This window comes from Octopus sinensis, linkage group LG6 (assembly GCF_006345805.1).
Source record: "Octopus sinensis linkage group LG6, ASM634580v1, whole genome shotgun sequence".
NCBI lineage: Eukaryota > Metazoa > Mollusca > Cephalopoda > Octopoda > Octopodidae > Octopus > Octopus sinensis.
Genome location: NC_043002.1, coordinates 94,171,487 through 94,196,979, shown reverse-complemented (window position 1 = coordinate 94,196,979; position 25,493 = coordinate 94,171,487). Strand labels below are relative to the sequence as shown.

The 25,493-nt window shown below is 37.2% G+C and overlaps 1 protein-coding gene across 1 annotated transcript in view; it reads left to right on the top strand.

Annotated features, from left to right (window-relative positions):
- Positions 1-19,972, top strand: part of LOC115212746 — a 266,915-nt gene extending 246,943 nt beyond the window's left edge. Inside the window, exon 3 of the mRNA XM_029781404.2 lies at positions 19,738-19,972. Coding sequence (XP_029637264.1) covers positions 19,738-19,955 — 218 coding nt within the window. The 3' untranslated portion in view covers positions 19,956-19,972. The remainder of the gene's footprint in view (positions 1-19,737) is intronic.
- Positions 19,973-25,493: the final 5,521 nt, after the last annotated feature.

Genomic DNA, 25,493 nt, shown 5'->3' with positions numbered 1-25,493 from the left:
ATTTTTGCCATTCAGTCAAAAGAATTTTTCCATCTTGCACATGCGATGGTGAAAATAATATATCTTTCTGTAGCGATAATCTTAGAAAATCATGTAAATGTTACTCAATGTATATCATGTATACCGCAATCTATACCATGTGAATATAAAATAACATATGTCTCCACTATTAACACTTTCACAATCCTCAATATATAAGGTCATTACAGGTAAAAATAATTCTCACACAGGCTAATGACTTGTTTCGAAGATCTAGATGTGAAAATTGGATTACTTTTCAAAATCAATAGCGAAAACTTCGACTTAATGAGATGTATTTTTGAAAAGCTGATGATGTATCGTACAAATTTCTTGTTTTTAATTAATCAGCTATTTAGTATCTGCCTCAGGTTAAGGCAAATGATGCGATAAATACCTCCCTAAAGACGGCGATGATGATGATGATGATGATGATGGTGTGGGGGGGGTGATGGCGGTGGTGGTGGTGGTGGTGGTGGTGGTGATCATGATGTTTGTGCTCAGTATAACGCTAATGATGATGATAAAGAAAACCAATTTAAATTCAAGCAGATCTTTTATATTTCTCTATTCCTTTCTATCTCTTCCATTCACTCTCTTTGTGTGTGTGTGTGTGTGTGTGTTGTGTGTGTGTGTGTGTGTGCAAGCGTGCGTGCATGTGTACGTATGTGTGCGTGTGTACGTGCGTATATGTGTGTGAGTGAGTGAGTGAGTCAGTCAGTCAGTCAGTCAGTCAGTGAATGAGTGTGTGTTCATTCAAATATATACACAGGCGTTGCTGTGTATTAAGAAGTTTGCTTCCCAACTACATGGGTTCAGTCCCACTGTGTGGCAACCTGGGCAATTGTCTTCTACTATAGCATCAGGGCGACCAAAGCCTTGTGAGTGGATTTGGTTGACAGAAACTGAAAGAAGCCCGTCAACTAAAGGCCAAGCTCCAGTATGGCTGCAGTCAAATGACTGAAACAAATAAAAATATAAAAGAATATAAATACATATATAAAAGAGACGATGGGCGATGACTAGAAGAATATTGAGCTTTATTTGATAACCAGTTGATCTAGCAAGCAGGGCCTCATATCAGTGAGTGGGCGGAGCCGGCGCGCATTGATGCCGTCGAGAGGCAGGCCCCGAAACGGCGAGCGTTCTCTCCTGATAACCCAATACAATTGTTGGCTTCCAGTATGCGGAGCTTTCGACTGGTAGCACTTGCATGTGCAAGTTGTTTGCAAAACATATATATATATATATATATATATATATACACACACATATAAGAGGGATGACCACTAAGTGGACATCCATTATATTAAAAGTCGACCCCCTTTGGTCTTACCACTATGAAAGGAATGTTCTCAAGAAAATTTAGCAAACGCCAGAACGTAAGCGAGCAAGACAAATGAAAAGATACAAAATATACAGATTAATCACAAACCAGTTTCGTTGTTACGACTTACGTAATCACTTACATAGATGTCCGCAACTCGTCAGTGTGATCGTCATAGCAAAATATAATTTGCAGAACTATACACGAGTCGTCCGCATGAGACTGAACATGTATGTAGTTCTACCATTTACATTTGGGCTTATATATCAAAAGTCTTCGTTTTGGCGCGCCAAAATACCGGAAATAATTCTGCAGAAAATAATTCTCTGCAGTGAATTTGGCGGGTTAGAGAACATAGTTATTTAAATTTAAATTTAAAATAATAAGGGTGACAAATTGAATATTAATTTGATTAATATCAATTTAAAACCTAGCATATAGGAAAATCTGAAGATTCAGAAAAATGTATTTGAACAACGAAGACGAATAAGGGTACAGTAATGCCTCGATATACGAGTTAATTTCATCCTGGAGACCGCTCATAAAGCGAAAACTCGTAAAGCAGAACCATGAGTTGCTATAGTAGCAATAAAATTTTATGCCGTCATTTTACTCCGTCGCTATATGTAGCTGTGTCGACGCGTGAGAATCAGTGTTGTCACATGTTTCGACGCTGCTTCATACAATATGGTTGTCTAATCTTTTCATATCTTTATATATAAAAGTGAAGTTGTGTGTCTGTCTCCTACGATTTAGATTCCTAACTATTCCCACATTTTGCGGTGCAGTTTAACCAAAACCGGTTATCTTATAGTCGTGATTCATGTCGAGCCCTTCTGGGTATTAGCGCGCGTTTACGATGAGTCAACGATTTTAAAAAAACTTTACCATAACTTTTTTCCATTTTTAATGCATTTTTTTGCTATTTTTTGGCTATAACTCTCTAAAAATGCTTATATAGTTATTTCCCTTACAAACCCGAGCAACGCCGTGCGATACTGCTAGTTCATGATGAAATAAAACTCGTAAACCCGGGGTCTAGTAAAGTGGATCCTCATAAAATGAGGTATTACTTATCTGAAATGCCATTTAAGATAGATACTTTAATTATTGAAATTCTCACCGCTTCCAGTACGAGCGGGCTTCCGCTCAATTCTTTCTCCACTCAATTGACTTATATGGCACTGGCTGTCCCAGAGCTATTGTAGAAAGCACTTGCTCAAGATGTCGTGTAAGTATGAGTGAATCACGTAGTTGCGGAGCGAACATTTTAACGACAGTCATGCCTGAGCCTATATAAACAAAAAAAATGACTTGTAAACACTCGACGTTGAATATACAGTAACAGCAATACACACGCACACACGAACACACATAGAGCGTGCACGCACGTGTATGTATTTATATATATATATATATATTGAGGGCATTACTATACACGCTAGGGGGGACTCTTAAAGGGACTCACGCTAACTACTTGATAAATTCTTATAAAGATTTTATCCTATTTTTAAATTTTATATATATATATAGTGGTTCCGGGTTCAGTCCCACTGCGGGGCACCTTGGGCAAGTGTCTTCTACTATAGCCTCGAGCCGACCAAAGCCTTGTGAGTGGATTTGGTAGACGGAAACTGAAAGAAGCCAGTTGTATATATGTATGTATATATATATATATATATATATATATATATTATATATATATATATATATATATATTATATATATATATATGCGTGTGTGTGTTTGTGTGTCTGTGTTTGTCCCCCTAGCTTTGCTTGACAACCGATGCTGGTGTGTTTATGTCCCCGTTACTTAGCGGTTCGGCCAAAGAGACCGATAGAATAAGTACTGGGCGTACAAAAGAATAAGTCCCGGGGTCGAGTTGCTCGATTAAAGGTGGTGCTCCAGCATGGCCGCAGTCAAATGACTGAAACAAGTAAAAGACTAAAAGACTAAAAGACATAGATGCATGTATGTTTATGATGGATGGATGGATGGATGGATGGATGGATGGATGGATGGATGGATGATGGATGGATGGATGGATGGGTGGGTGGATGGATATACGTTATATATTATATATCTATATATGCATACTCGCACAAATATTTATATAAATTTATCTATATGTGCATATTATATATATGCATGTTTGTCTGTGTGTGTATGTAAATATGTATGTTTGTATATATGTATATATGTATGTATGTGTGTGTATGTATGAACGCAAGCATGTATTAAATAAATTTACGTTAACTACGTTATGCCGTCTTAAAATGTCACTTTTATTGAGAGCTTTTATATAATTGTTGAAAATAAATGTCAAATTTAAAACTGCGTACATCTTATACAATCTATAGAATACAAGCCTTATTTTATTATATTTTTTATTCAGTTGACAATATAGATTTAAAAATGGACTTTTTCGCTTTAAATCAAATAATTTATAAATTGAATAGATTTATTAGAGCAATAAGTATTTTGTTTAGACTTTTAGTCTATACACTCTAAGTGAACTTTTTAATGAATCACAAAGGTTTTTTTCTCAAAATTTCTTTGAAAGAAGTCTTATTTTTATTGCTTGAAAATTTTTATATTTCATAAAATTTTTTGAGCTTTACATATTTTTGTTTTAAAAGAGAAGAAATCGAGAAAAAGAATTAACTTCAGGAAGATGTTGAGAAACTCTGATCAGCAAGAATAGGAAAATAACCTTCGTATAGCGTGTTTTTTAGGTGACATATTTTTCAGTTGAGGGCATGGTGGAACGGCAACAAAAGTAAAAGACACTTTGACATGTAAATTAAATAATGAGAGATTCATTTGTATACAATAAAGTGTGTATTTAGTGCCAACGTTTGCGATATTTTCACCTAATTTGATATATTTTTATTACCAAAAGTAGAGTGGAAAATTCCGTGGAATATGGTCAAGTTCGCTGCAAACCAAGCTTCCTTCAAGACTTATTTTCCAGTTAGAGTCCGGGATGCTAAAAACAATTTATTTCAGATAAGTTTGAATTACGAGAAAAAGATGTGAACTTCAGACATTCTATGAGGTTGAGTCAAAAGTTTTTTCGGATTTTCATTTATGACTTTCGGCAACTTGTATTTCTATGTAGTATCCTTAATTTTGATACAGCTTGTCCAATCGTTGCTGCTGTTCATTCATTATTTTAATATATAGCATATAAACATTTATTGTTTTCTCTTTACTTTTAAGCTTTGATAATGTATGGTGAAAAGATTGCTATCAAAGTCATTTTACACTCCCTAAGGTAAAAAGGGCAGAGAGCAAGGATAGCGACAAAAGAATTAATAATGTGGAGGGCCCAGAAACCGTCAACAAACGTGTGGTACAACAACGTTTCAAGACAACCCAAGGCCAGGGAGACCTTCTGCTGCGGAACATAAAGCCCTGCTTACAATAGGTGAACAACAACTAAGCACAATCATTCGTACATAGTCGGCAGAGTTTGGGCCCTCACATAGCTCCTTCGATCGACACCTCCATAAGTTCAACCTAGTGAATAAACACTATCGGGAAATGAAATGACCAATGACAAGGTTCAGCAACATGTGAACATTTGCAAACAACTGCTGGCAGATCCTTGAGATGCCTGTTTTTGATGTCAACTGGGGATGAAAATGGATCTATTTTCGTAATCCTACTCAGAGAAACCATTGGTTTCGTTCCGATTATGCTTCAGAATCAGTTGCGAAACAAAGTCGGTTTAAGCAGGAAGCCATGTTGTGTGTTTTGTTGAATTTTTATGGGGTATAGCACTTTGAGCTAGTCCCAGATAGTCATTCTATGAACGCTAACCTTTACGTTCAACAACTATCGGGAGTGTATGATGTTTTGAAAGCACGCTTCTCGGAATTATTCAATCGAATGTTGCGTCAGCCCATACTGTCAATGTGACCAAGCGCAAACTTGAAGAACTTGAGGTACTTGAGGGACTGGAAATGTTACCCCACCCTGCCTACTGTTCAGTCCTTGCAGCAGCAAGGTCTGAACAGTAGGCAGGGTGAAGTAACAGTAGGCTCAAGAATGAGGATAAGGTTGAAAACGGTTGCAAGATGTTTGCCTCTAAACCTAAACAATCCAAATAGTAGAAGGGTAGAACCGAGTTACTGTTACAACGATAGCAATAGACAATAGAATATAATGGGATATATTTTGGTTAATAAATGCATTTCGTGTGTAATTTGCTAGAACTATTAATTAAAATTTGAAATACGAAAGAAATTTCGACTCAACCTGGTAATCCTCGTCCCTTTAAATACGAACAATGCAAATGCAAGTGCGCTAAGGTCGACTCTGCCTTTCTTCCTTTCGGAGTTAATAAAATAAGTACCCGTTGAGCACTGAAGTTCGATGTAATCGAGAAACCCCCCTCCCCCAAATTTCATGCCCGGTGCCAATAGTAGAAAGGCTTACTCATACGAACATTTAAACAATCTATAAATAGCTGAATAACTATCAGTACAAATACAGCGTGACTTATGAATAATTATGTATACCTATTTCTTTACTGCCCACAAGGGGCTAAACACAGAGAGGACAAACAAAGACAGACAAACGGATTAAGTCGATTATATCGACCCCAGTGCGTAACTGGCACTTATTTAATCGACCCCGAAAGGATGAAAGGCAAAGTTGACCTCGGCAGAATTTGAACTCAGAACGTAACGGCAGACGAAATACGGCTACGCATTTCGCCCGGCATGCTAACGTTTCTGCCAGCTCGCCGCCTTACTTATGAATAATTATGTATACCATCTGCACTCAGGCACTTCGATTCGTTTCTCCCTTTCTCTTTGTACGTAATGTACCCACAAAGACACTTACTCGTGCACCTATCTATCCATTCCTAGATCTACTTCGTTCAATTCTTCCTTCATGGAAAGTAGGTTTTCCGAAATTCTTTCCTGAACATATTTTCTCTCTGCAACAGTCAACTCACAACATTAATCACGTCGATACGCTGTGATAGTGCCTGCAAAGCATATTAGTACTGCCCTCTCCTCCAGGCCACAACAATGAAAACTATGTTAAACATATCTCACTACGAAATTTCGCCCTGAGATGAAAATAAAAAAAATTATTGCCAATTTAGCAAGCTTAGTATGATACTTCACACTGACTAGTTTCGTCTTTCATTAAGAAATTCATCAGGGATCGTTTATTTATGTCTTTTAAGTTTCTGAAAGAAACTAGAGCATCTTACAGAAGCGTAAACAAGATTTTGATTTGAATTTACCTGTGCTTAGCATTTTAAAATATATTCTCAGACAAAGATTACAGCTTACTTTCACATACTTCACTAATAACTTTGGCAAATACATAATATCACATAATCCCAATGTTGCTTTTGTTGTTGATTTTGTTGTTCAAAGTAGATACTGGTGTCTTCCTTTATAAGAAATAATTATTATGGAACAGCCTAGTTTCCAGATTAGATACCACCGGCATCGACTATTCTATCCTTTCTTCCAGTGATCTAAAGAAAATAACAATCGCTTGTTGTTGTTTCTAGTTGTAGTGGTGGTGGCAGTGGCAGCGGCGGTGGTGGTGGTGGTGGTGGTGATGGTGGTGGTCGGAGTTGGCAATAGTATTGTTATTGTTTGTGAAGAGTGTTTGTGTGTGTGTGAGAGTAGGTCCCTGTGTGTGCGTGTGCAAGTGTGTGTGTGTATGTGTGGATGTGCGTGTGTGCATCCATGTATGTGTGTGGATGTCCGTGTGTGCGTCCATGTATGTGTAAGTACGTGTGTACTTAAATAAAATAAATAAATGCGCCCTTTTAAAGCCTAGCCAGGCTCATGGGCTCGGTTTCCCGATTTCAATGGCGTATATGTTCCCCAGTTGGACGAGACGCCAGTCCATCGCAGCGTTACTCATTTTTGCCAGCTGAGTGGACTGGAGCAACGTGAAATGAAGTGTTTTGCTCAAGAACACAACGCGTCGCCCGGTCCAGGAATCGAAACCACAATCATGATGCTGACACCCTAACCACTAAGCCACACGCCTCCAGGGAATGCTAAATTAAAAAAATAGAAAAACTTGCAGATATAAGGAAAATTATAATAGGAAACGAAATTAAACTATTGGTTAGTGGGATCCAAATGTGACAGTTACCGATAATTATAAAAGGAGTTGGCAGAAATAACTTGGATTAAACCCATTAGGAGAGATTTAATACATGAGTATATTGATGAAAGAAAATTGGGTGAAGCCTAAATGCTATGCTAATATTAGTTACTTATTGACTGAAACCTAATCCCACACCCCTATATGTAGTGGGGTGAGGTCAGAGTTAATCCTACAACCTAATTGGTCATCTAATATTTAAAAACGGAATGAAGATAACTTGGAAGTTGGAAGTTTTTGTTGCCTCACGGTAGAAACGGCCGTAAGGAATTAGTACCTGTACACTCATCTATTATTATTCATTTGTTTATGTGTGTGTGTGTGTGTGTGCGTGTGCGCGCGTGTATGTGTGTATATCTGTTTTTGCAGTTATTGTTTTAATTAATTCATTATTTTGTATCACTCATACATATGTTTATAATCATTTAATAAATAGATATAATTGAATGTTTACTGGCTGATGTTTGTCGATTGTATATCCTCTCCATTTCTTATTTGCCTTATAAATCATGGGAAAATTTCTAATTTACCCCCACCCATACCTAATACTGAATTGCGATATTGCCATGCAATAGTAAGCACTTGGTTATGAATAATTAGCTACATATCCAGTAGTATATTGGATATTTAATATCTCTTAGACGGTTTTTAACCTCTAACTCATACAGAAATATATATATATATATATATATATGTGTGTGTGTGTGTGTGTGGTGTGTGTGTGTGTGTGTGTGTGTGTGTGTGTGTGTGTGTGTGTGTGTATGTGTGTGTGTGTGTATGTATGTATTTGTGTGTCTGTGTTTGTCCCCCCACCATCGCTTGACACCGTTGTTGGTGTGTTTATGTCCCCATAACGTAGCGGTTCAGCCTAAGAGACTAGACTTACAATGAATAAGTCCTGGGGGTGATTTGTTCAACTAAACGCAGTGCTCCAGCATGGCCACTGCCAAATAACTGAAACGAGTAAATGAATAAAAGAATGTGTGTGTGTACGTGCGTGCGTGCGTGTGCGTGTGAAAATATCGTAGAAGTGTAGTGGCTATGAATTTTATTTGAGTAACGAGGAAAGAGAAGACGAGAATAGTTAAACAGGATGTGCGTTGGGTTTAATTGCGTTGAATAATATTTGTTGAATTAATTAAGATTATGAAAATAAAGTCAAGAGTTTATAACGCTTTCATTATGCGTCACTCCCAATTGTTTAAATAAAATCAAGAATCTCCGTACCGAATCTTGTCCGATGTTATTGTTTCGTACTAACATTTATATATTCTTTACGAAGATTGAGGAAAACCCAGAAATGAGGTGTGTTAATATGTTTTCTCAGTATTACTATGGCAGTATGGTATACATTTGATACATGAATGAGCAAAGTGATAATCAAGTTGAACAGTATATAGCATAGCTCAATCAGTTGCGCAAATCTCAGCAACTAGAAAACGATGTAGTAGTGTTTTTTTTTTTGTTTGTTCCTTCTCGAGCCATGCCTGGCTCATAAGAACCGGTTTCCCGGTTTCATTGGCGTATAGGTTCCCCACCTGGACAGAAAGCCGGTCCGTCGCAGGTGAGCTGCAAGATGCAAGGGGGAAAGAGTCAGAGAAAGTTGTGGCGAAAGAGTCAGCAGAAGTTTGCCATTACCTTCTGCTGGACCCGCGTGGAGCTTAGGTGTTTCGCTCATAAACACACACATCGCCCGGTCTGAGATTCGAACCCGCGATCCCTCGACCGCGTGTCCGCTGCTCTAGCCACGAGGCCATATGCCTCCACATGTAGTAGTGTAGGACATGTTCGCATCTAGAGCGACATACAAGTTAATAAAAATAACAGCTAAATTTATTTCAAACCACACTTTACTGTCTTAAAAAGGAAGAATGCCGATTATCATAGGTCTAATCAATCACAAGCCGAACCGGAGATAAACCACAATAATCACGAGCGAATTTGTAGGGTACATGTATTCTTTTAGTTAGATTACGGGATTGTTTTCGGAGAGTAGCCCAAATCTGTTCTTGTCTCTTGATATAACCTTGTTACTTAACGCATGCAGTGTACATATTACAGAGATACTCTGTGATAAATCTGTTGTCAGATTAGACAAAATTAATGCATATCGTAAATCTACCGATGCAATTCAACAGTTACTCGGAATCAATGTTTCTAATCAAGAGATGACACAGCTGTATTGATCAGAAGCTGCGGCATAATTAAACGGAATGTTTCCCATTGAAAAGGGCAATGAAACTGAGTAAGTCGAAGAGAACATGACCATGCTATTAGCTATAAAAGTGAATGGCATGTTCAAAGCTGCTGGACATTAATATGTTACAGAGAGTAAAGATGTCTTTTTCTGGTGGACAAAGCAAGGGAATTTGCTAATTTACACTCACGAAGGTTTTAAAAACTAATAAAACTTACTGTTATGACTTTTGCTATGAGATAGTTATTATAATAAATATGCTGCGACATGAGAATTTGATTTTGTTCTATATTAGCCTTTTAACCTGCTATACTTTTCAAACTTCTTCGGATAATTATTGGTAAATTAACCTCGCATTTTCATTCGGCTGGTTTTCTGCAACTGCGGAATGAAAAACGGATCTTTTCGGTTTGAACGGCAGTTTTTAATATAATTTCTAGGTAACTAAAAAATTTTAAAGTTCGTATACTGGTAGAATGTGTTTATAAAACGTCTTTTTCTCTTGGCTTTATTCAGAAAATTCTATAGTTTGTAAGATATTTGTTGGTTTTTTTCCTTCAATTTCTGCAATTTCAACCAATCACTGACGTCTTTTGAGGTAAAAAAAAAAAACATTCTGTGCCGTATGAATATGTCCCTCGTTTAAGAAACAGATTGGGTTTATTTACATTTGTGAAGAAAAAAAGATACCCTTCCCCCAACCCCTAACCCTAACTAACCCTAACTAAAACAGATTGAAATGCAATAGATCGATACTAGGGTCATAATTATGGGTGACAATTTCATATGACACCGCTAGAAAAAACTGCCGTTCAAACCAAAAAGATCCTGAAAAACTGTGTTTTAATATCAAATTTGACGCTTAAATCTTAAGCTATAACTACCGAACCAAGTTTGTATTTCTATATTGTCATTTATATGCTACAATTTCGTATTAGTAGCGATTAGATAAGGAAACTCAAATCAAAACTTTTACTTCATCTTTTACTTGCGTCTTCAACTTAAGAAATTATTTAAGGAGTAAGAAACTTCACTTATTTACAAAATCTTCTTCAGTATTACTTTAGTCAATTAAGGCGGCGATCTGGTAGAATCGTTAGCATGCCGGGCAGAAAGCTTAGCGGTATTTCGTCTGCCGTTACGTTCTGAGTTCAAATTCCGCCGAGGTCGACTTTGCCTTTCATCCTTTCGAGGTCGATGAATTAAGTACCAGTTGCGCACTGGGGTCGATGTAATCCACTTGATCCGTTTGTCTGTCCTTGTTTGTCCTCTCTGTGTTTAGCCCTTTGTGGGTAGTAAAGAAATAGGTATTTCGTCTTTACGTTCTTATTTAGTTCAAATGCTGCCGAGGTCGACTTTGCCTTTCATCCTTTCCGGGTGGATAAAGTAAGTTCCAGCTGAGTACTGAGGTCGATGTAATCGACTTACCCCGCTCCCAGGAAATTGCTGGCCTTGTGTCAGTAATTTCGAGGGAGGGGGTAAGCTGGAACTTATTTTATCGACCCGGAAAGTATGAAAGGCAAAGTCTACCTCGGCAGTATTTGAAGTAAGAACGTAAAGGCGGACGAAATGCCGCTAAGCACTCTGCCTGGCATGATAATGCTTCTGCCAGCTCGCTGCCTTAATAATGATGATGATGATGTTGATGATGATGATAATGATGATGATGATGATGATGATGACGACGACGACGACGACGACAACAACAACGTTTTTCTCATTAACCACTAAGAGTTTACAAAACGATCGAGGGCAGTACAGTAGGATACAATGCATATTAGAGTTATATAAATGGATGTAAACAGTAAAATAACAGAAACCAAAAAATAAAAGAAATATTTTCGCCAGAAGAGGGAAGTCTTCCGGAGCTGCTCGTGGAAACCCCACAAAACTACGGTGTTCCTAACCGGTAGGGCAAGTACCCTCTGCCTACCCTCTCTCCTAATCTACAGGTCCACACTAAGTGCAAACTCCTTCAGTCGGACCATCCTTGCCACTCTCATCCACAGTTCAGCAAAATTACTTGAAGGCAGCACTTCTCTCTTCACCCTCAAATTCTGTTTCCTATGATTCTCGATAAAGATGGCAAGTGCTTGGCTAAATGGCTTCCTATGAAACTTGAAAAAGATGATAAGGTATTTACCTTCAGCCTTTTCAGTCTACTCCACCACACAAGCCCTTTTGTTAAGACCATCAGACAGATAAAGATATGTCGTCCTATGCGCGACTACTGGGGTTTAAAATAACTTCATAAGACACATCCATTATCTTAGATCCTGTTCAATGCCTGTTCATCCCTGTATATCACTGACGAGATGAAGATAACTCGATTGCATGTAAAAGAGCTTAGTCGCTCTGCGCGCATCTCAGGTAGGTCCGTTTGACAGTACTTCCATGCCTATAGAGTTTATCTCGAATTGGCAGTTCACCCCAACAATCGAAAGTACTGTCAGGATAGGGATTACTAGAAATTATTTAAGGACTCCGTCCCGAAAGTTCTTCTGAAATACACTAGCCAGTTGACACTAGTCGACAACCAGATACTTCTCGAGAACGTTGTTGCTCTTGCTTGCCACTAACCCCCTATAGAAATCTAAAACAAAACTTTCAGCGAGCGCATTGCCCGACTGGTCGAGGGCTATGAACACCTAACGGCACTCTAGGTGCCAAGCGTCCTGTCCCAGTCAACATTTGATCCAGGACTACAGCTCTATCAAAGAGAAGAGAGGTAGAAAATCAAGTCTAACAAACGGTGGCCACATATGACCACCGCCAAGGAAACGATGAAGATATCGCAACCTTGGTGCGTGTTTGTACATCATCAGTTACGACATGTCTAGTCACCCACTCAATGAGTGTTAACGGCAAATACAGCGCCTGATCAATGGAATGTGTCCTTATCAAATAAATCGGAAGAATGGGCGTTACATGCAATCGTTCAATGCCTGAGCATTGCTGACTTATGAACTGAGGCAAGGCACGACGGCCAGACGATAATATATGACGGAGGCGATGTAAGCGTTTGCCACCTCTGCCCGATCTCTCGGCGACAGCTTTTTTTCTGGGTGAGATAGGCTTCTCTGATAGTCATTTCATCCCAATTTTTCTCCACATAAAGTCCTTGACCAAACCATATCCAAACGGTCCCTCCGTCCAACAAACCACAACGCTGTTGGACGGCATGGACTGCACACCCCCTTTTCTTGATTGGTTTTTGCTCCTGTCACAGCCACATAGTCCTTTACAGCAGCGCTGATTACTTTGATATGCCTAGTGTCCAACACTTTACGGTGACATCTTCCGCGTATGCCGACACGGTTCTTCCATATCCTAGGTTCATGCGAGATACTTCTCAACGTCTCTAACTTCTGCTATCATACCTCAAGAGTCAATACATACAGAAGAGATGGAACAGCTTTGACTGACCGAACACATGATACTGAATGGTTGCTGGTCGACTTGGCCATAAGTAAACTGCGTATACACCAGAAATGGGCATGAAGTCTTGTGGATCGGAATCTTTGGTCTCGCAGGTCACCACATATATATATCGAGTGACTTGAGGTAGTCGAGCAGGCGGCCTTGCTTCCAAGGTGACTCCAAGCTATGTGCATTCATGCTACCTATTCTGTGCATTCATACTACCTATTCATGATGAACAGAAGAAAAAAGATTAAAAAGGACCAATTGCCTTATTCCTATTAAAGGACGTATTTCGTCCTTCTGGCTGGATGTGGGTGCTTTCAGTAGCATTTTTATTTTGTCTCTCATAAAAACGTTGTATGTTGTGATATCGAGATGACTTTGATGTGTAATGGAATGCCATTAGTTAACGTCATGTAGTTAGTTATTGTGTGTGATACTTGTATGTAGGTGTATGTGATCCATTAGTTCTTTAATGCTTGTGCTTATGATTGGGTAGTTAATATCTTTTTGTTCGTAATAGGGTGTGTGAACTGATTGTTGTTGTGTATGTGATTTATCTTTTAGTCATCGGTCTTAATTTTTCAAAGGACAGTTAAAGTCAGTTCTTTGTCCTTCTCTTTATTTTCTTCTTTAATTTTCTGGCGAGCAGCACCGTTGTTGTTTGGAAGAGATTTCTCCTTCTCTTCATTTAATCTTTTTAAGTTGACTTATAATTCAAGAGGGAATTTGTTTCCCGCTTTTGTGTTTCCTCCAGTGTTTGAGCATTTCCTTTGCAACTGCTACAAATTTCTAGTCACCCAACATTATAGTGGTGTTAATGGTGGCGAGCTGGCAGAATTATAAACACGCTGGTCAAGATGTTTAGCGTAATATTGTCCGTCCTTACGTCCTGAGTTCAAATTCTCCTGGGGTCGACTCTGCCTTTTATCATTTCGGGTCGGTAAAACTAAGTACCAATTGTGCACTGGGGTCGATTTAATCGACTTACCTTCTCTGAATTTGCTGGCATAGGGCCAAAATTTGAAACCACTATCATTCTTGTTTCTAGAACTGGCACAATGCAATTTCCCCTCATTCCCAGTATTTTGATTGATGATGACCTGGAAACTGGAGTTTGTTGCTCTTGTTGTTCTTGGATGACTTTCTTTACTCATTTTCTTGGGTAACTTTCGTTAAAATTCTTCAAGTAAAAGACACTTTCAAGTTCTGCAAAGTAAAAAGCTCTTACAACGACATACGTAGCAACTAGACTTTTTGCCCTGTACCATCAATCTCATGCCTCTCGTTTCAGCGCCCTTTTACTGGACACAGTTCTGGTATGGCTTTGATTACATATCATATTTCATTAGCTCTGCTTTAACCACCCATCATACTATGATACAAAAGTAATGTCCAGCCAAGCATCCACATCGTTTCCAAAGCCCCTTATGGTCAGCCTTGTATTTTTTTACTCCATGTACTGGAACACAAGTTTAAGCTCAGCCTGAGTTTTGACTGGGTTTTCGATTTTAAAACAACAGCAAATAGTGCCATAACTTTTCTTTCGTTGGTTGAGAAGATTTTCTTTCCTTGGTTGGGAGTATTTATCGTAGTTGCTGTCTTAAGGGTAATTCTAATCAGATATATATATTATTCCATCTCTTATGGATTACTAGCAGTATCGCCCGGCGTTGCTCGGGTTTGTAAGGGAAATAACTATATAAGCATTTTTAGTGAGTTATAGCAAAAAGATAGCAAAAAATGCATTAAAAATGGAATAAAAAATGATGGTAATTTTTTTTTAATCGTTGACTCATCGTAGACATTTTTAGAGAGTTACTTCCCTTATATAATAGCGAAAAAATGCATTAAAATGGAATAAAAAATTGTGGTAATTTTTTTTTAATCGTTGACTCATCGTAGACATTTTTAGAGAGTTACTTCCCTTATATAATAGCGAAAAAATGCATTAAAATGGAATAAAAAATTATGGTAATTTTTTTTTTAAATCGTAGACTCATCGTAGATGCGCGCTAATACTCATAAGGGCTCGATATGAATCACGACTATAAGAAACCCGGTTTTGGTTAAACTGCACCGCAAAATGTGGGAGTAGTTAGGAATCTAAATCGTAGGAGACAGACACACAACTTGACTTTTATATATAAAGATTTGTGCAACAACTAAAACATTCGGTTGTGCAAATTGTTTGCAGAGGAAACCTGCCCTGTGTGGCGGTTTTTGCCGTTTTTGTGGATCTGTTTCAGCTTTTTTAGCGATTTCTGTTTTGGCGACTTCAAGCCATGAAGTTGTTGTTCTAAAAGAACGCTGGTCTCCTTGACAACGCATTACGACGTTGATTTCCTTACACTCCCTTCCCCACAGCTTCACGAAGGAGGGAAGAAGGGGGAGAAGCAACACAGGTGCAGATGTGACCATGGACGCCAACTCCGCCGCCATCGACACACGAAAAAATATGCATTAAAATGGAATAAAAAATGATGTTAAATTATTTTTTAAATCGTAGACTCGTCGTAGACGCGCGCTAATACCCAGACGGACTCGATATGAATCACGACTATAAGATACCCTAATTTGGTTAAACTACACCGCAAAATGTGGGAGTAGTTAGGAATCTAAATCGAAGGGGACAGACACTCACACAACTACAGTTTTATATATATAGATATTCTGCAGCAAATAACGTCTAATTTCAGAAAATTCTCTCCCTTTCTTTTTATTCTTGGTATTATGTTCATTCTAAATATTTCGTTTATTTTGTTTGCGTCAAAATCGAGACAGGGTTAGTTTTAATACAACCACTATGAGCGATTTAAGTGCATGAATCTCTATGGGTATCGCTGTTATTATCTTTATATTCGAACTATTTGTTAGACTGTTTGGAATATTCTACAATTAAATATTCATTATTTTCTTTTTCATGTATTTCGTTAGAGTTTCTTTACTGATATTGACAGAAAAGGAATGGTTGCACCATCCATGACCTTTTTCGGGATTTCTAAGATTGCAGAGAAAAAGAGAGAAAATTATTTGCAGACTGGAGACCTGACCTGAATACTTTAAACAGAGTGGAGCCTCTCAAAACATGTTATATATTTACTGATAATAGTGTTAATATAGCATTAACATAATTTGACAGGTACAGCAAAAACTATAGTTCACTGAAGATGTCTACTAATATCGAAACATGTCCGATGTTGCCTGCCATACTTGCTGAAGTGATTAAAATAATATTAATTACTGGGCTAGTGTTATCTTTACCTTAATACATAATTAGTTCCAATGAGTTTATTGAAACTTGTCACATTAAATATGTTAACACCAATTTAATTGTTGTGCAGATGGCGTTGCTGAGCTATTAATCTCTACAATTTCAGGAATGTTTTCTCTAACTTTTTGCTGTGTGTGTGTGTATAGAAAACTTCTTTGGGATCTTTTCGGTTTGAACGGCAGTTTTTCTAGCGGTGTCATATGAAATTGTCACCCATAATTATGACCCTAGCATCGATCTATTGCATTTCAATCTGTTTTAGGGTTAGGGTTAGTTAGGGCTAGTTAGGGTTAGGGTTTGGGTTAGGGGTGGGGGGAAGGGTATTTTTTTTCTTCACAAATGTAAATAAACCCAATCTGTTTCTTAAACGAGGGACATATTCATACGGCACAGAATGTTGTTTTTTTACCTCAATAGACATCAGTGATTGGTTGAAAGTGCAGAAATTGAAGAAAAAAACAACAAATATCTTAGAAACTATATAATTTTCTGAATAAAGCCAAGAGAAAAAGATGTTTTATAAACACATTCTACCAGTATACGAAGTTTAAAATTTTTTAGTTACCTAGAAATTATGTTAAAAACTGCCGTTCAAACCGAAAAGATCCCTTCTTTGTACAAATTTTACCTTTCTTTGCAAATTATTTGAGTAATCATCTTCAGTTACAAAACAATCTGATTTCATCTTGAAAACCTTGTGTGCGCATAACTTTTTTTCTTTTTCAGCTCGCTGTAATACAAGTGTGGGCATACACAAGCGCACACCTCACAGAAAACACTAACAGATCTTTTATTGGGAAGAGGTGTATATATTATACCAGCACGTTGTTGTCATTGTTGCTATTGTTATTATTATTATTATTATTATTATTATTATTATTGTTGTTGTTGTTGTTGTTGCTGTTGTTGTTCTGATGAAGCAAAAATTATGATTTAAAGGCATTCCATCCGCGACCATCCCATCTTTTTATGTTATGGGAATGGAATCCAGAATTAAATTATGCAATGTGCGCTTTGCTCAAGTGGTTGGATTTGAGTCGAGAGAGTTTGGAGTATTATCTAGTATGTCGATCGACAGCTTCTATACAGGCTGATTGTAGAGAGGAAGTATTCATCTATACCAGAACATTGTAGATAAGGGTATGTTGTAAACGGAAATATACCTTTTACTAGCGAGGTATGGCTTCTATATAAATTGTAGTAAGAGCTATGTTGTAGAGCAGGGGTGAGGATACCTTTTAGTGCGGCGGGCAAAAATTTCCAAAGAAAAAGGTCCGCGAGCGGATCACAAGTTCTAACTCTTATATCTGTGTGAATCTTGTATATATCTATGTATAATTCGTGACACATTAATAAAGCTAAGTTTAAGACATTAAATTAACGCGTAACATTCTCATTAACGCCACTACTGAATTTAGGACGTTTATATTATGAGGTATTCCATATTTTTCAGCTAGAGTGTAATTGGGTCTCAAGGGAGTGGTACAAACCTCGCAATATTTGTTTTATAGTGAAAACAAAATTTCCGTTCAGATGGCAATTACCGGACGATTTTCAGTTCGAGTATAACCGTTTTAAGTCGTAGTGGAAGCACGACCTATTGTCGCAAATAGACACACGAATATTGTATAAATTTTATAATTGAAAAATTTACTATATTTTGTACATACAAGTATACCAGCCCGCGGGCACAATAAAATGGGCTCACGGGCACAATTGCGCCTGCAAGCAGGGGTTTTCCCACCCCTGTTGTAGAGAGAAGTACATTGTAGAGAGAAATGGGTAGTATGGGAGATATAGCTTAGTCATGGGGTATAGATAGAGATATGGTTCCTCAACTAGCAGGTTGTTGAACAGCATAACTGTTTTCGTTCACTCTCAGTTGGCCGGTAGAATATATTAAATTATTGAATTTCTAAAGATAAATTCTGTAAACTACCATAATTTTTATTTTTTTTAGTTAACTAACATTTTTATATATTTCGAGTATAATTTTCTAATTGTTTCAAATTTCGGTACAAGGCTAGCAGTTATAAGCGAGGAGTAAGCCGATTACATCGATCCCAGTGCACAACCGATACGTATTTTATCGACCCCGAAAGGATGAAAGGAAAAGTCGACCTCGGCGGAATTTTAATTCAGCACGTAAAAAGCCGGAAAAAATGCCGTTAAGCATTTTGTTCGGTGTACTAATGATTCTGCTAGCTTGATGCTTATAACCTTTTGATAATCCCTTCTGCTATAGGCACAAAGCCTGAAATTTGGGGGAATGGGGCTAACGATTACATCGACCCCAATACTCAAATGGTACTTACTTCGTCGACTCTGAAAGGTTAGAAGGCAAAGTCGGCTCGGCGATGGGTGAAACGCCGCTGAACATTTTGTCCGGCGTGCTAACGTTTCTGCCAATTCACTGCCTTATATAACCTTCTGATAATGGAGACCATTCTATTTTATTTTGCTTCCGGCAACACAAATTTGTTTATAGTGCTAATCTATTTTTAAATTATTCTTTAAAGATAAGAACCAAAATAATACAATTTAATAATATATTAACCATGATATCGTTAAATGAAGTAGACTATTTGAATTGTGATTGTGTTAGGCAAAATGCTACACTGCATTTAGATCCATCAATCTTGACCATTGATGGACAGAGCACAACGCCGAGCACAATACGAACCGATGACATATTGTTTTTTCGGTCTGTTGTGCCCACCACTGTAGAATAAATAATAAGTTCTTGGTCTAATGAAACAGCGAGGCAGGTTCAATTTCTCGTTGAAGTTATTTCACTTCACTTACCTTACTTACCCAAGTAAAAAAACATGAATGGTACGACACTCCATTCTTTTTCTCCCCTAAAAATATAATTCGCGTGCCTTGGCAAGTATAACTTAAGATTCTTTAATTAATACATTTGAAACAAATTCCCTGTGACATGATTTCTTCAACCAATTTCGATTCGCTTTTTAGCAATTTATAATCAGTCATGTGATTTAAGTCCCACACCATTTTTAAAGTTGAGCCAATGACAGGACGCCTCTATGGTCTCTCACTCCGATAGAATTAACAACCAAATCACTCTCCTTCGAATGACAGCACCACGCAACTTTCGTTTTGATTTTGTGGCTATAAATCTAGTAATTGCTTTTAAATAAAAAGGAAACATTAAATAATATCGTTTGCAAAAAAAAAATTAAGTGATGAGATGAGCCTCGCTGGAAGATTTTCATTTGTTGTTTTATAGTTGACAATCTCGGCAACAAAAGATTCATGCTAGAGTTAAACATGTTTGAAGTATTATTCATTTAATTAAGTGTTGCTTTATTTCTTTTCAAGGTATGCAGCTTCGTTTTGCAAGAGATTGTATTTCGATGTACGTGGAAGAAAAATGCATTGTGAAAAATGTGACTGCTAGTCGTAAAAAAACATCTTGCATTCGAACCTGTGACGCGGATGGCTGCAATGGAGAAGGATTAAAACTACGAGGTGGTTCATCACAGCACTGCGCATCGTTTGTCTTGATTTTCTTAACTATAATTTTAATAAATGCTTAAACAATACAATCGTTGTTCACACTTGTCTGTTACGTTCTTGCATTTAATATATATACACTACGGAAGGTGGCGTGCTAGCAGAATCGTTAGCAATGTCGGGCAAAATGCCTAGCGGCATTCGTCCGACGTTACGTTCTGAGTTCAAATTCCGATGAGGTCGACTTTGCTTTTCATCTTTCAGGATCGATAAAGTAAGTACCAGCTAAGCACTTGGTCGACGTCATCGACTTGCCTTCTTCCCTAAAACTTCTGATCTTGTACCAAAATTTGAAATCGATATATAAACAGCACGGATTTACTGGCAATATTGGTTCCATTATAGACGATATCAGCATGGATGGAATACTTTCTATCATAAGTATGTTCGTTTATGGTTAACAGAATGTTAAGTAACAAGAATAAAAATCATTACAATTGGAGCTTCATGTCAGAGATGGCCCGCGACTGTAGTGAAAAGATAGTGAAAGTTTGTTATTTTGCTATCAGAAATAAAAAAAGACTCGATTTACGCGGGATAGGACATGGTGAAGCAGAAATGGGTAAGAGTGTTTATCGACACATCTTTAGAAATAGATGTGGTCGCTTTCTTAGCGACGGTTTCATTATTTCATCCTAACTATTCTCATGGACATGTGTTTGTTTGTGTGTGTGTGCGAGAGAGAGAGAAGGGGGAAAGAGAAAGGGAGAGAAAGGAAGACAGTCGCTCTGTGTGGAAGCTTTTGTCTAGATGTGTGTATATGTATGTTATATGTGTAAGTTTACATCTGTTGGGATAGATATCTTTATTACACATTGTTGAACTGACAACTTGTAACCGACATAGCCAAATTTTATGGTAGTCTCGCTTTAACGTGCCTCATAGGAAAACAACCGTGAGGAAGAAACAATTTAACAGTCGCTAAGAAAACTACCACATCTATTTCAAAGACATGAATATAACACACTTTGTCATATCTGCTTTACCATGGTCTTTCCTGTGAAAAGTTGTGAGCCATCTCACCGAAGGTTACTACTCCTGTCACATCTTCTCTCCAGCACTATTACGTTTACAAACTGAACGTCTCTCCCGATTTAACAGCCAATGTGGGTTGCGTAATATGTAATTTTGCTTTAAGTAACCAGTAATCACCTTATGCTAATGAAACTTGTGTAAGATATTGCAATTAAACATCTTAAAAACTATCCTCTCATCTTTTGTTTTCTGTTCTAAATATACTTAGTGGAACACTCGAACTCACTATTAACATCAAGAGATAAAATTACACTACACAAAATGATTCACTTAGAGTTTTTAATTCTGGTTATTTGACTAGCAGTTTCAGGATTAAAATCCTTCGCCATATCGCGGTTCACCTATTGCGGTTTATTATTTAAGCTTACGTCGATTCCTCCGTGGTGCTGTTTTGCAGTTATAATAAAATGAATATATACAAACTATAAAAATATTTTTTTTTAATATACAATACAGTATTGTCCCTACACCCGCGATAGTCGAGGGATTACTGTATACGAATATATGAATAAACTCCTAGGAGGCTTTCGCTGTTATCAGTAAATTCTCTAAATTTCACCCCTGCTCATAGAAGCTGCATAAAAGCTCCCGATATATAAATATTCGGATCTTTTCGGTTTGTACGGCAGTTTTTAACATAATTTCTAGGTAACTAAAAAATGTTAAACTTCGTATACTGGTAGAATGTGTTTATAAAACATCTTTTTTTCTTGGCTTTATTGAGAAAATTCTATAGTTTGTAAGATATTTGTTGTTTTTCTTTTCTTCAATTTCTGCAATTTCAACCAATCAATGACGTATTTGAGGTAAAAAAATCATTCTGTGCCGTATGAATATGTCCCTCGTTTAAGAAATAGATTGGCTTTATTTACATTGTGAAGAAAAAAAGATACCCTTCCTCCCACCCCTAACCATAACCATAACCATAACCCTAACCCTAACCCTAACTAACCCTAACTAACCCTAACCCTAAAACAGATTGAAATGCAATAGATCGATACTAGGGTCATAATTATGGGTGACAATTTCATATGACACCGCTAGAAAAAACTGCCGTTCAAACCGAAAAGATCCCAAGTATCTTCTTCAGGGAATCAGCCTACCGAAAAGTTGGACGACCGTCAGACAAAGAACAAGTTCCCAAAACCTTTGGCAAACGAATGACCTATGCAGGAAATCAACCAATCAGAGTACGGGATTTCTACTTGTCAAAAAACAAGTAATCAAAACAGTCAATAAATAAATGACGTGATCAGGAAGTCAACCGACGATTCTTGTCTCAGTCAGCTGAATGTTTGTTTCATTTTTTTCTGAGCGTCCGGTTTTCACTAGTAAAAAAAGATTCTAAGTAGTTAAGCCTAAGGCAACGTCAGCAACTTGTGGTGTAAGTTGTTTGATGTTATAGTTTTTAATCCTAGAGGAAGCCAGTTATTTCAACTTTTGATTGTTTCTAGTCGATTTTAGCGAATAAATTGAGATTTTCAATCTAATATAGAATATTTAGTTATGATTGATATTTCTTAGTAGACATATTTTCCTTATTTCAACTGTATTAGGCTGAAGTGTTTCCGATGCATTGATATAGAGGAAAATTTTGGTATTTTGATTGTTTATTCGTGGAACACTGTTCAAGACGTTTACTCACGGGAATTTTCCAAGTTGTCTATTTAAAGCATTTAGATAGATAGATAGATAGATAGATAGATAGATAGATAGATAGATAGATAGATAGATAGATAGATAGATAGATACATACATACATACATACATACATACATACATACATACATACATACATACATACATACATACATACATAGTTACATAGCTAAATAGATACACACACACCGACTGACCGATGGATAGACGGACGGACGGACAGATCGATCGATCGATAGATAGATAGATAGATATAGATAGATAGATAGATAGATAGATAGATAGATAGATAGATAGATAGATAGAATCAAATAAAACATGGAAATGTAAGAGGTAAGAATATTTTTACTACTCCCGTAGAAGCTACAAATGTTTTATAATTCACTCAGAATTACATCAACTTTGCAAGACACGCACAAATACACACACACACACGCACACACACACACACACACACAGATACATTCATATATTGAAACACACAATGCATAACGCATGCATAATCATACGACGTGGTACAAGACAATTTTCAAAGCGCATGAGGAAGAATACTTCAAAGATTCTCTTCGTGACAAACCAAGCGATGGGTTGAGTTTGTTAAACAAAAAAGAGAAACTATCTTTTCACCTGCCTTCATTCTGCTTCTGTTTAACCAATTTTAATTACCAGGCTTTTATCGACATGAAACTATGATCGAAAAACACTTTTCCAAGGCACCGCACTGTGAGATTGAACCTGAAACTAGTAGCTGCGTAACGAAATTTCAAGCTATACAACCACACCCAACCTTTCGGCGATTATAAAGCATTTGGCATGCGGCGAGCTGGCAGAAACGTTAGCACGCCGGGCGATATGCGTAGCCGTATTTCATCTGCCGTTACGTTCTGAGTTCAAATTCCGCCGAGGTCGACTTTGCCTTTCATCCTTTCGGGGTCGATAAATTAAATACCAGTAACGCACTGGGGTTGATGTAATCGACTTAATCCGTGTGTGTGTCCTTGTTTGTCCCCTCTGTGTTTAACCCCTTGTGGGTAGTAAAGAAATATATAAAGCATTTGGCATAGGCTATATTGAAATGGCATGCACCATAATTCAACAATTTAAAAGTTTGGCTAACGTGATATATTAGAATGATGTCATGGATTATATACATAAAAATCTAAGGAGTTTCTTAGAATGTCCCTACAGACGTTGCTCTTTGTTAAATAATGAAAGCATGCCAGTGATGTAAACGTTTAGAGATAACAAGGCAACTATAAACTTGAAACATCGAACTCCATTTTTTTTTCACCACGACATAAGAATGAACTCCTCCAAACTCGCAGATTCCTCTCTTTCCTTTTCTCTCTCTCTCTCTCCTCTCTCTCTCTCTCTCTCTCTCTCCTCTTTCTATATATGTATGGGTATGTGCGTGCCTGTATGGTATGCATGAAGCAGTTTTCGATCCACAAGATGACAGAGGAGATATTACCCGACGAGACCAGACTGAGAGTCATGGTAGAGGGGAGACCACCAATATGCTTTCAATGTAAAGTAAGGGGGCACGTAAAGGCAAGGTGTCCCCAGAAACATGGACAATAGGTGGTGGAGGAAGAGAGGTTGGAGTATGTAAATGAAATAGCGGAGAAAGAAGTAGAGTTGTTCGAGGACGACAAGAGAAAAAATAGTGAGTCTTCACCAAAAAAGAAAAGGAAATCAGAAACAAAGGGAAAAAGAAAAGTTGAAGCAACGATAGAACAAATACAAGGGCCGGAGCCGTCAACAAGTAAGGAGGAGGAAGGGCTAGAAGAACTGGTAGATCTGCTAGAAACAACAGCAATAATGTCAGAGAATGTTGAAAGAAGGCCGAAGCTGTCAACAAGTAAGGTTTGACGAAGAACGGAAGTCATTGGAAGTACCGATAACAGAATCCGCAATAATGACAGAGAATGTTGAAAGAAGGCCACGTAAAGGAAAATACGACAGAATATATGTGAGATGCGAGAAAAGCGTAGAAATTGAAAAACGGATAGCAAGAATGAAGGGAGTTATCAGAGTGAAACTTGCAGATAAAGAGGAGAATCGAAACAAGAAAGCAATTTTATTAGAGGATGAAAAAGCAGCCAGACTGAAAGAGACATTCGGAAGTAGGATAGAGAATACAGCAATATGGGTCCGATTCGACGAATTACCACCTGTGATAACTTTTGAGGAGATGGTAAGTCTTTTGATATAGAAAAAAAAAGAGATACAAGCTGAACAGTAAAAAATATATGAAATGAACAGTACAAACTGAACAGTAAAAATATATGAAATGAACAGTACAAACTGAACAGTAAAAATATATGAAATGAACAGTACAAACTGAACAGTAAAAATATATGAAATGAACAGTACAAACTGAACAGTAAAAAATATATGAAATGAACAGTACAAACTGAACAGTAAAAATATATGAAATGAACAGTACAAACTGAACAGTAAAAAATATATGAAATGAACAGTACAAACTGAACAGTAAAATATATATGAAATGAACAGTACAAACTGAACCGTAAAAAATATATGAAATGAACAGTACAAACTGAACAGTAAAAAATATATGAAATGAACAGTACAAACTGAACAGTAAAAATATATGAAATGAACAGTACAAACTGAACAGTAAAAATTATATGAAATGAACAGTACAAACTGAACAGTAAAAATATATGAAATGAACAGTACAAACTGAACAGTAAAAAATATATGAAATGAACAGTACAAACTGAACAGTAAAAAATATATGAAATGAACAGTACAAACTGAACAGTAAAAAATATATGAAATGAACAGTACAAACTGAACAGTAAAAATATATGAAATGAACAGTACAAACTGAACATTAA